The 13,936-nt window shown below is 41.7% G+C and overlaps 1 protein-coding gene across 1 annotated transcript in view; it reads left to right on the top strand.

The window, feature by feature from the left end:
• Nucleotides 1-13,936, top strand: part of LOC138647933 (uncharacterized) — a 231,689-nt gene that overhangs the window by 116,909 nt on the left and 100,844 nt on the right. Inside the window, exons 15-16 of the mRNA XM_069737312.1 lie at nt 683-940; nt 11,107-11,364. Of these exons, the coding sequence (XP_069593413.1) occupies nt 683-940; nt 11,107-11,364 (516 nt within the window). The remainder of the gene's footprint in view (nt 1-682; nt 941-11,106; nt 11,365-13,936) is intronic.

Here is a 13,936-nt window from a genome sequence, read left to right as displayed (position 1 = left end):
CATCACTTTTGAATGGAATCTCTCCAGTCGGTCATTGCGGCAATGGAAAAGGGAGAATTCTTAGCTTCAATAGATATTCAAGATGCTTATCTTTTCTCCGAGACGCTCATTGGGGGACACAGCTCCCTCCCTGTTAGCCAGATGGCTCTTTTTTGTTATTTGACTTTATCAGTCGGTGGGGTCGTTTCTAGACATGTTGTTTCTGTATTAATGCTGACTTTTTTTATTTGTTCTCCTACTGCTTTTTGCACCAAACTGGGTTTGCCTTCGGCCAGTGTCAGGGTATATACGACGGAGGAGGAGCTAAACCTTTTTTTATGTTTACTTAGTGTCAGCCTCCTGGCGGCAGTAGCATACACCCACAGTCCTGTGTCCCCCAATGAGCATCTCGGAGAAAGGGATTTTACGGTGAGTAACACAAAAATTCCTATTTTACCATCTCTATCCCACTTTCTCACCTGTGGCTTTGAGGTGGCTTTGTGTTGTGCCCATTACTGTGCCCAGTCTCCGAAGACGGCATGCTTCAGCATCTGTGTAGTCTTTGGACTTGGCTAGATTTGTCTGTGACTATTCCCAGGACGGCCTGCATCCCTTGTTCCCTTGACTTTCTTATTTTTATCAATATGCACAATTTTGCAGATGTTCGTCCTACAGATACTCACTTGCTTTATCTCCTTCTTAGCGCCTTGTCTCCCCGCTAAGCTAAGGACAGAACTACATTGTGGAAAAAGTTCTGCAACTGTACTGTGGGATCCTGCACAAGGAGCGACAACATATTCTGTGCTTGTGACGGGAACAAATGGTTTTAGCGAATCGTGCAGCTCAGAAAACACAACTTGTGATGTCAATGGCCTCCAGTGTGGGCAGGCGTACAGTGCCACCCTCATAGCATCAAATGCACATTGCAATGGCATACCTAGCACCTTGGATTTTTACACAGGTAAAATAGCTCTTTATTAGAGTGGTACTACCAGCTTTTACCAGTAATCACTAATATGAGGGTCCTTGTAATTATTGAGAAGGAACAGTATTGCTCAGTAACTGGGTAACAGCTCTAACAGCAGCATGTAATCCCCAATGATCTAATGAATTATGTCTTTATATCCCTCCAGCATGTCCTAATAGTTAGATCCGTGTGTCTGATGGGGTGACAGAGTGAACAAAGGGGTTAAATAATAATAAATAATATAATTTGTATAAAACAGGGCCAAACACCCCAACCTTCTTTTATATGACCAATATTATAGGGTTGCATTTAACCAGTCCCCATAACTGCTGCAAAAACAATATATATATCAGTCATTAAGGTGTTAAGCAGTCAGTGAGACCGTTACATAGTCACCGGTAAATTGGATTGGAGAGGTGTGTTACCACCTTTTTACTGGGGAAATATGTGGTAGCCCTTATATTTCTATGGCGATATCAGCAATGATCAACTGATTGCTGAAGTAAGTTACGTTTTTGGAGGAGTTGTAAAGATTTGTTATTTATGGGAACCTACGGCAGTAGTGGTATTACTGTATAGTGATGGAAAAAAGGAGTTCAATCTCAGCTTTGTGTATTCCTATGAAGTCCGGAGTGCGGAGAATAAGCTCTGTCTCAGCTGGAAGAAAGAGTAGTTGAAAGCGAAGAATCCAGCTCCGCGGACGTGCAAAGTTCTTTGCTTGGGTACGTGTAACACACAGGACACAAGATAAAACTTCATGTTTGCATCTACGATGGGCATCATGAGAAACAAGCTAGAGACAGTAGTGTGCATACAATGGTAAAGATCACACAAATAAAGTAAGCTCAAATACAAAAAAAAATAATGAAAAAACACACTGAACACTTGCATTAAAAACAATTAAAATAACCAAAAAGAGGCTTTACAAAAAACACATTACTAAAGGGGACCAATCAGTAACCACCTTGTGATGCCCCAGGGTCCTGGTTGTCACAGTGGCATTGCTTTCCTCACGGGGAGAGTGATGTCACGCTTGAAAGCGATGAAGGATTCATTTTATCAGGTAACCACAAAGCACACAACATATTCACACTTCAGGCCAGAAGGGGGAGCTCTGATCCTGCTTATGGGTGGCTCCCCAATATATCAATTCTGGTCAGGAGGGAAAGTCAGACAGTTAGTGCTGGACAGCATACTGAAGCAGTCTGAGGCAGAAGGACATGTGAGGGGCCGTGCAGCCAGAGTTGCTTCAGCTCCTGAATAGTGATATAACGAAGGAAGAACAGCGTTTAGTGATGGTGCAGGAGAGCGAACCACAGGAGAGTGACACCAGGGGAGTACAGCTGCAATTGAGCTATCTCCCTGTGAAGCGCAGATTACCGGTAGCCAGAAGACCGAGGTTGTGAGGGACTCTAAGGCTTACAGCAGAAGCTGGCAGTTCAGCTGGATTACACATCACCTGTCTGCCCTAATACCCAGGAGATACAGTGACAGATAGAGCCTGGGTCGTGATAGAGACCCTGTAAAAAGGCTCAAGCCACCTGTCAAACGGGTTTGTGTCCCACCTTTATGGAGGATAGAGAGAACTGTGAGGACCTTGCCAGAAGCCATAGGCAGTAAGGGACTACAATACCACCACGCTATGCGACAGGCTTTTAACTCCACCTGGTAAGGAGGACTCTGAATTCGTTTCCAAGCCGGCTGGACCCTGCCTGTACCTGTGATCTGGTGCCCTGGACTGTGGCTGCCTGAAGTCTTCAGTAAACCAGGTAAAGACTGCAAACCTGTGTCCTCATTCTTTACTGCACCACTCACTATCCTCATCCATACACCGGGAGCCCTGGGAACATACTTCACCTGTGGGAAGTTATATCATCTCAGCTGCCTTAACATCACCCCAGTGGATCCCTTTAAGCAGCATCGGTCCCCACTGATCGAATACCACAGTTGGCGTCACAAACACAAACTTTATTCAAAACCCCTTTAAGGACACTTCCTTTAACATGGGCGCCCAGGGCCACGGACCAGGTCGCTGCCACCATGACATCCCCCTGTGAGTATCAGACCCAGTACCGAGTACCCCACGGCCCCGGCCGGCATTCCATCCTTCCATGTGCTGGCTGCAGGCTATGTAAACATGAACTATTGGCAAAAAGAAATAATACCATAAGATATCATCATTCTAACATAAATTATCAAATAACTAACACCAATGGGCAACCTGGACCCACAGCAGATGAGGCAAATATAATGCTGATAATACAATGGTCTCAAAAGACTGTGGTGTCATAGTAAACTAAGATATGTTGTTGTATATGGCTAAGCCTAATGACTCCCATAAAGAAATGCTTACATAAAACTATATGGAACCTTGTATAAAGAACTCCATAGAACAACAAAGATGAGCGCTGATAAGAGATCTGTTCACAATGCCGAAAATAGTCATTTGGGACCATTGTATTATCAGCATTATATTTGCTTCATCTGCTGTGGGTCTAGGTTGCCCGTTGGTGTTAGTTATTCTAACATAAATTATTAAATAACTATCTTAAGGTATTATTTTTTTCTGCCAATACTCCATGTTTACATAGTCTGCAGCCAGCCCATGGGAGGAGATTACTCACTGGTCCCTATACGGATCTTTAGTAGTGTGTTTCTTCTATAGCCTTCTTTTAGAGGTTGGGTGAAGGCATTTATTGTCAAAGTACTGTGTTTTCTCTTTTTAAATCATAATGACAACCCAAAACATCCGAATGACCCTGATCAAAAGTTTGCATACCCCATTTCTTAATACCGTGTATTGCCCCTCTAACATCAATGACAGGTTCAAGTCTTTTTTGGTAGTTCTGGATGAGGTTCTTTATTTTCTCAGATGGTAAAGCTGCCCACTCGTCTTGGCAAAAATCCTCTAGTTCCTGTAAATTCCTGGGCTGTCTAGCATGAAATACGTGCTTGAGATCTCCCCAGAGCGGCTATTGAGGCCAGGAGACAGAGATGGCCACTCCAGAACCTTCACTTTGTTCTGCTGTAGCCAATGACAGGTCGACTTGGCCTTGTGTTTTGAATCGTTGCCATGTTGGAACCTCCAGGTATGTCCCATGCTCAGCTTTGGGGCTGATGATTGCAAATTTGCATCCAGTATTTGCTGATAACATGCTGCATTCGTCTTTCCTTCAACTTTGACCAAGTTTTCTGTGCCTTTGTATCTCACACATCCCCAAAATATCAGCGATCCAACTCCATGCTTTACAGTAGGAATGGTGTTCCTTTCATCATAGGCCTTGTTGACCTCTCTCCAAATGTAACGTTTATGGTTGTGGCCAAAAAGTTCAATTTTGGTCTCATCACTCCAAATCACCTTGTTCCAGAAGTTTTGAGGCTTGTCTCTGTGCTGTTTTGCATATTGTAGGCGAGATACTTTGTGGCGCAGTAATGGCTTTCTTCTGTCGACTCGACTATGCAGCCCATTTTTCTTCAAGTGCCTCCTTATTGTGCATCTTGAAACAGCCACACTGCTAGTTTACAGAGAGTCCTGTATTTTAACTGATGTTATTTGTTGGTTTTTCTTTGCATCCCGAACAATCATCCTAGGAGTTGTGGACGACAATTTTGTTTGTCTACCTGACTGTGGTTTTGTTTTTACAGAGCCCTTAATTTTCCATTTGCTAATCACAGTTTGAATGCTGCCGACTGGCATTATCAATTCCTTGGATATCTTTTTGTATCCCTTTCCTGTTTTATACAGTTCAACTACCTTTTCCCATAGATCCGTTGACAATTCTTTTGCTTTCCTCATGACTCAAAATCCAGAAATGTCAGTGGTTGGATGAAAGATGCAAGAGTCTGTCTGGATCCCAGAAACTCACTCAGCTTTTATGCACAAATTGATTACAAGCAAACAGGTCACAGGTGAGAATGTTACCTTTAGTAGTCATTCAAACCCATTTGTATCAACTTCTGTGCATGTTATCAGGCAAAAATCACCAGGGTATGTGAACTTTTGATCAGGGTCAATTGGATATTTTAGGTTATCATTATGATTTAAAAAGAGAAAGCACAGTAGTTTGACAATTATTGGCTTCACTCAACCACTAACCATGAGTAGAAAAAAGTCTTCCAAACTGAGAAGAGGAATCCAGCTGTAATGCTGCTGTAGTGCAGTATAGCACAACCTCCATCAGGGCATGCTGGTGAGGGAAGAGAGGTTGCACACACAGTGTAACACCACTGAGCAGCAGCACAAGTACCACCAAGTGACGAAAGAGTGGTCAGACGAGCCGAGTCAAAAACCGTCAGTACAAGAAGTACCAGAGGTCACAGCAATACACGAGGTCAAATGCACGCCAGAAGTCAGAGCCAGACGGGAGCAGATATAACTGAGACGAGAGACAGTAAAACAGGTCAGAAGACAAGCGGGGTCACATACCTAGAGCTCCAAGAACAGGGAGTGAACACTAAGACAAAGCGGGATGGCAGGAAAGGGAAGTCACGGGAACAGAGTACACGGGCAGAGGACAAAACACGGTATCAAGGGGTCAGCTACTCTAGCCTGAGAGCATGCACTATCAATGACATTGCTCTGCAGGCCACAGCAGACTGAAATAGACACACACAGAACCCAAAACGAGGCAGAGAAGGTTAACCCCCACATGACCAGACTGGGGAGAAAATAACAAGAAACAAACCTCGGCCTGGATCATGACAACAGCGAATTGGCATTGGTCTATAAAATTTAACTTTTAATTCATATGAATAAAATCAACCAACATATGGCATCCAGCTTATACAGACTAGCACAGTAGTTCAATGATCAACGTGTTTCGACATCCTGTCTTAGTCATGATTTAGGTGAAACACAGGTTTTTCTTAATGATATCGTTTTACTCGGAAACCTTGTTAGTCTGTTTCTCCCAAGTGATTAATCAACAGACTAGCTCTTTCATTAACTGCTTTGTGTGCATGCATATGCGGTGAAGGGAAAAAAAAAACAAGAGCTAAAAGTTGTAAAAACAGAGAGAAAAGAAAACTTAAAATTTGCGACTCTACTATATACAGTACAGACCAAAAGTTTGGACACACCTTCTCATTTAAAGATTTTTTCTGTATTTTCATGACTATGAAAATTGTAAATTCACACTGAAGGCATCAAAACATGTGGAATTATATACTTAACAAAAAAGTGTGAAACTGAAAATATGTCTTATATTCTGGGTTCTTCAAAATAGCCACCTTTTGCTTTGATGACTGCTTTGCACACTCTTGGCATTCTCTTGATGAGCTTCAGGAGGTAGTCACCGGAAATGGTTGTCACTTCACAGGTGTGTCCTGTCATCAGGTTTAATAAGTGGGATTTCTTGCCTTATAAATGGGGTTTGGACCATGAGTTGTGTTGAGTAGAAGTCTGGTGGATACACAGCTGATAGTCCTACTGAATAGACTGTTAGAATTTGTATTATGGCAAGAAAAAAGCAGCTAAGTAAAGAAAAACGAGTGGCCATCATTACTTTAAGAAATGAAGGTCAGTCATTCCGAAAAATTGGGAAAACTTTGAAAGTGTCCCAAAGTGCAGTGGCAAAAACCATCAAGCGCTACAAAGAAACTGGCTCACATGAGGACCGCCCCAGGAAAGGAAGACCAAGAGTCACCTCTGCTTCTGAGGATAAGTTTATCCGAGTCACCAGCCTCAGAAATAGCAGGTTAACAGCAGCTCAGATTAGAGACCAGGTCAATGCCACACAGAGTTCTAGCATCAGACACATCTCTACAACAACTGTTAAGAGGAGACTTTGTGCAGCAGGCCTTCAAGGTAAAATAGCTGCTAGGAAACCACTACTAAGGACAGGCAACAAGCAGAAGAGACTTGTTTTGGCTAAAGAACACAAGGAATTTACATTAGACCAGTGGAAATCTGTGCTTTGGTCTGATGAGTCCAAATTTGAGATCTTTGGTTCCAACCACCATGTCTTTGTGCAACGCAGAAAAGGTGAACGGATGGACTCTACATGCCTGGTTCCCACCGTAAAGCATGGAGGAGGTGGTGTGATGGTGTGGGGGTGCTTTGCTGGTGACACTGTTGGGGATTTATTCAAAATTGCAGGTGTACTGAACCAGCATGGCTACCACAGCATCTGGCAGTGGCATGCTATTCCATCCGGTTTGCGTTTAGTTAGACCATCATTTATTTTTCAACAGGACAATGACCCCAAACCCACCTCCAGGATGTGTAAGGGCTATTTGACCAAGAAGGAGAATGATGGGGTGCTACGCCTGATGACCTGGCCTCCACAGTCACCAGACCTGAACCCAATCGAGATGGTTTGAGGTGAGCTGAACCGCAGAGTAAAGGCAAAAGGGCCAACAAGTGCTAAGCATCTCTGGGAACTCCTTGAAGATTGTTGGAAGACCATTTCCGATGACTACCTCTTGAAGCTCATCAAGAGAATGCCAAGAATGTGCAAAGCAGACATCAAAGCAAATCGTGGCTACTTTGAAGAACCTAGAATATAAGACATATTTTCAGTTGTTTCACACTTTTTTGTTAAGTATATTATTCCACATGTGTTAATTCACAGTTTTGATGCCTTCAGTGTGAATTTACAAGTTTCATAGTCAAGAAAATACAGAAAAATCTTTAAATGAGGTGTGTCCAAACGTTTGGTCTGTACTGTATATACTGTGTGTGTATATATATATATATATATAGACAGATTAGACAGATTAGATGGTATTACCAAAAATTCATGTCAAGATAGGTTCAATATTGTATGATCAAATTATTGAGACAATTTGGAACCCGAGTACACAGCATGAACATCCAGTAAGATTCTCTATTTAACAATTTTCTTTTATAATTTCCTCCTCTTAATGGTTTGTATAATGTTTCTATTCCAGTAAAGTTGAAATATGCTGTGTTACTTTTGTGTATACTTGAAAAATGTTTAGATACTGCTGAGATTCCAATGGCTTCAGGGTTAATTGCATCTGAAAGATGCCGTCGAATTCGAGTTGTGCAAGTTGTGCAGCCGACAAATTGCAATTTACATTTAATACACTCTATTAGGTATACAACATAAGGAGTATTGCAATTAATGTAGTTACGTATAGCAAAAGTTGAGGAATTATAAGTGGAATAAAAATTATGATTTTTTTGTGCATGTTCAAAAGCTTTACAGCGATTTGCTCCACACTTGAAAAAACCTTTAGTGTGGAGCCATGTTTCTGAATGACAGGATTGTTTGGGATTACCATTGAATAAACTGGGAGACAAAATTGATCCTAACGTTGGTGCATGTTTAGCTACAAATCGAATATTATTTTTCAAAATTTCTTTCAATTTTACATCATGATTCAGCATAGGTGCATATTTCTTAATAATATTGATAATATCATTGTAATGTGGACTATAGCTGGTCGTAAATGTAATCATATGACTATTTTTTTATTGATTTTGATTTATTATTGGTTAATAATTTCTCAATTTATATTAGACACTATTTTTTGTGATTCATTCAATGACCAATGTGCATAGCCTCTTTCTTTTAATTTAGTACATGTTTTTTTTGCTTCAATTTGGAATAAATTATCTGTAGAACAGTTTCTTTTTCTAATTAGTTCTCCAAACAAAATTTTTTAATAATATGTGGAGGATGACATGATTGCGCTTTTAATATGGTGTTACTTGCTGTAGGTTTTTTGTATGGGGAGATTATCACTTTTAGTTTACAGTTGTCACCTGTAAGTAAAAGGTCCAGAAAATGTATACTTTAAGTCTGATAAGAAAAAGTGAATTTCAAATTAAAATTATTCTTGTCGATTATGGTCGGTAAATGCGATGGCCTCCTCCCGTGAGCTATTCCACACCAGGAGGAGGTCATCCCTGCGAGGCGCTGGATTACAATCAAAAAGTCTAAGCTGGGTCTGGTAACTGGGACTTCATTTTTTTCTTTTTTGATATTTGCTGAGTTCATGTTGCGCTATATACAGCCAGTTTAACCTCTAAAAACATTTATCTTACGGGACTTGTTTGCATACCAACATACAGTGCTTTGTGAAAGTATTCGGCTCCCTGGAACTTTTCAACCTTTTCCCACATATGATGCTTCACACATAAAGATACCAAATGTAATTTTTTGGTGAAGAATCAACAACAAGTGGAACACAATTGTAAAGTTGAACGAAATTTATTGGTTATTTTAACTTTTTGTGGAAATTCAAAAACTGAAAAGTGGGGCGTGCAATATAATTCGGCCCCTTTAACTTAATACTTTGTTGCGCCACCTTTTTCTGCAATTACAGCTGCAAGTCGCTTGGGGTATGTCTCTATCAGTTTTGTACCAGTATATATATATAAATTTAAAGTTTTCTTTTCTCTCTGTTTTTACAACTTTTCGCTCTTGTTATTTTTTTCCCTTCACCGCATATGCATGCACACTAAACAGTTAATGAAAGCTAGTCTGCTGATTAATCAGCTGGGAGAAGCAGACTAACAAGGTTTCCTGGTAAAACTATATACGGTAATTAAGAAAAACCTGTGTTTCAGCTAGATCATGACTAAGACAGGATGTCGAAACGCCTTGATCGCTGAACTACTGTGCTAGTGTGAATAAGCTGGATGCTATATGTTGGTTAATTTTATTCATATGAAATAAAAGTTACATTTTATAGGCCAACGCCAATTCGCTGGATTCCTCTTCTCAGTTTGGATTTCGTTGTGGTTGTCTCATCCTTATCCGTGCGAGTCGCTGGATTGCAAACAAAAAGTCTAAGCTGGGTCTGGTAAGCTGACTTCATTTTTCCTTTCTTGAGAAAAAGTTTTGGTGTTATCATTCATGTTCTCTGAAAAAAGGCCAAGAAAGCAAAAATTCTGCCGGGGTATGTAAACTTTTGAGCACAACTGTAGATGCTAACATGAAGTGTTATATGATGTCCTGTGTGGTACACTTACCCAAATAAAGAATTTTGCATGTTCATGGACCTGGGTTCTCCTCTTTCATCTATTACTGTATGGTCACTTGGCCCCCACTAAAAACCATACCTCGTTTGTAGAGATCTGATGTGCCAGTCAAGGGAAATCTAGCATAGAAGTGATATGTGAATCAGGCTAGAGGTGCAATGGGGGCATGTCAATGTATTTTTCAAGACACCGTCCACATGCACTGACACCCCCCAGTGCACTAATGTTATAAGTGAAAAAAAGAAGCTTATGACAGCAACAATAATGAGAACAAGACTCATCTGTGTCATGATGCTTGGGTACACAATTTGGTATCAACAATCTAGAGTAGTTACTCCAAAAAGAGAAGAGATTCAACAGCTATGTAATACTATATACACATTATGGATAATGGTTCTTTCTCATGTGCTGAACTGGCAAAATATTTACCACCACAAGTTCCAAAAATTGGATCGAAAATGACTTTATGGCTCCGTATAAAGGGAACCAGTGTGTAGAAAGTGACCCAGCATCCGTAGATTCAGGTAGTAAAACGTCACAATTCTTGGAACCTATTGGTAATGTCCCCTTTGTATATCATCTAGTGTCATGATTAAGAGCCTATAAAGGTTCACAACTCGAGGACCCGGTGTCTCATACATATGAGAGTGAATTTAAAACATCAAATAAGTATTTTTCAATAATTGTGCCATTTTTACTACCTGAATCTATGAATGCTGGGGCACTTTCTACATACTGGTTTTGATTTGATGGCCTGGGAGGTGGCCTGAAGTTTATCCTTGCACCGCACACAAAACCACTAGCGCACATCCTGCGGAGTTGGTGAGCAGATAAAACAACTTATTTTCTGGTTTTGGTTATACTGTATAAAGGGGCCATACTAACTGATGTAAAGGACAGGATAAATTACCAAATCCCAGTAAGATGAAGGTCATTCTCTGGTAAGGTTGGAAGGTGCAACATTCTGAGAACGTAATCCTGGCTGTCAGCCTAATGGACACATCCATACTATTAGATCACGAGGCAGCTCAGTACACCCCTTAAAGTACTTACACCCAATTCATGGTTAGAGAAATAACTAATTAATAGAAAATTTACTCAGACCTGTCATGTAAAATTCCAGCAGGAGCTCAGTCTACAATTATCACAGGCTCAGTAATGTACAATATTAAACTAATCATATCTGTTCTGTTGTATTCTTTTCTAGCGCCTTGTGTTCCACAAAATGTGAGACCAACAATTATGTGTGATGTAAGTATAACTATAGTGTCATGGGATGTGACTCCAGGAGCCTTGAATTATACTGCAACAGTTAGAGGGGATGACGGCGCTGCACACTGGTGCACCACATTAGGCACAACCTGCGACATTGACAGTCTGGACTGTGGGCAAACCTATCAAGTCATCGTCACTGCCTCTGGGGTGCAATGTTCAAGTGAGAGCACAGCTGCCCCGTTCCATACAGGTATGACTACTTCTATGGCTTCATTACATTTACTGCAGTTATTGAGGCCCAATGCCTATGTTCATTCAGAAAAAAATGTTAGAAATAAACTCATATGGGACATCAACAGCAACTGGAGTGTTGTCAAAGTGAATCTGCTGAAACTCTTAAAGGGAACCTGTCACCCCGAAAATCACGGGTGAGGTAAGCCCACCGGCATCAGGGGCTTACCTACAGCATTCTGTAATGCTGTAGATAAGCCCCCGATGTTACCTGAAAGAGGAGAAAAAGACGTTAGATTATACTCACCCAGGGGCGGTCCCGCTGCTGGTCAGGTCAGATGGGTGTCTCTGGTCCGCTGCAGCGCCTCCCATCTTCTTTCCATGACGTCCTCTTCTGATCTTCAGCCACGGCTCCGGCGCAGGCGTACTTTGTCTGCCCTGTTGAGGGCACAACAAAGTACTGCAGTGTGCAGGCGCCGGAAAGGTCAGAGAGGCCCGGCGCCTCCGCACTGCAGTACTTTGCTCTGCCCTCAACAGGGCAGACAAAGTATGTCTATGCCGGAGCCGTGGCTGAAGATCAGAAGAGGACGTCATGGAAAGAAGATGGGAGGCGCCGCAGCGGACCAGAGACGCCCATCTGACCTGACCAGCAGCGGGACCGCCCCTGGGTAAGTATAATCTAACGTCTTTTTCTCCTCTTTCAGGTAACATCGGGGGCTTATCTACAGCATTACAGAATGCTGTAGATAAGCCCCTGATGCCGGTGGGCTTACCTCACCCGCGATTTTCGGGGTGACAGGTTCCCTTTAATGACGATTAATATGCCATTTCATAGTGGTTATAAAGGGGCTGTTATTCTACAGGGTAATGGATGCACATTAGATCTTGTAGGATGGGTTGGTGTCTGGGTCCAGGACTACCAGACATCCTCAAGAGAAGGTAGAAATGATCATTCTGTTTCAGCATTCTCAATTTCTGGCACATTGGCTGTATTCACACCACAGCTGCCTCTAATGGACCCACTGGGAATTTGTCCAATTGTTCATCAGGTTTTGGATCTGTTATTTATTGCCTCATATGCACTTTCATATTCAGTACTTTTTGTTATTTCTGTATCTTTACTCGTACATACTTCACATATATGCACATTACATCTTTTTCCGCCTGGACCTCGCCTGAAAAAGTGCTAAAGAAATACCAAAAAGAATGAACCTGTGCACTGCAATGTCAAAGCGACTTGCTGTCCATATGTTCTTACTTTCGAGACTTCTTTTAACTGCTTGATGCTTCAAAAGCAGTGAAGTGGCTAAAAGAAGTGACCAGTTCAGACTTCTGGAGACTTTACTAGGAACTCGTTTGTTATTTAAAGTTTAAATTGCCAAAAAAAGATACCAGATGCGAAACCATTGTGAAACGATGAAAAACGCCAGCGATGATGTTTCAGGAGAAAGACTGCCTGCATTTTCCAGACGTATCTTGGCTTTGGAAAACCCTGTGGGTACACCAACGTCTAAATTACTTCATGTGTACACTACCTTAGGGTGGGTCCACACGGAGATTTTGTTGCTGAACTTTCAGAGCAGACACTTTCCAGCTTTGGCTACATGCACACAATGTTTTTTCAGGTGGCTTCCACTGAAAAAACACCTGGAAACCTGACCCTGAAACCACCTGGAAACCTGACTAAAAAAATTCAAAAGAATAAACTTATGAATGTCTATGGAAAAACTACATTGCTGTTCATATGTTCAGTGTCTTCTTACTTCTTTTAACCGTTCCATGGTTTCCGAATCCTGAAGCAGTTAAAAGAAGGACCGTGTTTATTCTTCAGGTGACTCCCACTCAGAAGCCGTTACTTCTCTAAATGGAATGGAAGATATATTAAAAAGCCCCTGATGACTGAGTTGCTGTGAAAAAGATGGTGAAACCGCTGGCAGACCTGTTTTATGGCTCTTTTAGACGTCAGTGTGTCTGGTACGTGTGGTGACAGTTTTCACTAGTACCAGAGACACTTACACACGTAGACCCATTCAAGCGAATGGGTTTGTGCACAAGTCAGGATGTTTCCACAGATAGTGTGTCCGTGGGCAAAAGACGCTGACATGTCCGTTTTTAATAGCAGCACGAGCCGCAAAACATTACAAATATGTACACATGGACGACATCCGTGTATCATCAGTATGACACGTACCGGCGCCTGGGAATCAGCAGGTATGTTAGCTGTTCCCCGGTGCTGAAGACAGCTCTCATCATTCTCCCCTGCTTGCGTTGATCGCTAAGAATGTTCAGAGCTGTATTCAACTGATAACAGTGAAAGTAAGTGGTTGCTGATGGGACTAGTACTCCCATCAGCCTACACCAGCTGCCGTTAATAACAGTAATAACCGTATTTTTGATAACCAGCCAGGCAAAACTGACAGCTGCGAGCTGCAACCCTCAGCTGTCAGTTTTAGCAAGGTTCATTATAATAGATGAATGTGGATAAAATCCGCGCTGCTGCGACAAATGATGGATCCAGATATAGTTATAAGATGTTCGGGTGGTTTATTCAACGCGTTTCGAAGCTCATGGCTTCTTCTTCAAGAAGTTTC

Source organism: Ranitomeya imitator, chromosome 8 (assembly GCF_032444005.1).
Source record: "Ranitomeya imitator isolate aRanImi1 chromosome 8, aRanImi1.pri, whole genome shotgun sequence".
NCBI lineage: Eukaryota > Metazoa > Chordata > Amphibia > Anura > Dendrobatidae > Ranitomeya > Ranitomeya imitator.
Note: the sequence above shows the minus strand (reverse complement) of the source record. Positions and strands in the feature narration are given on the sequence as shown.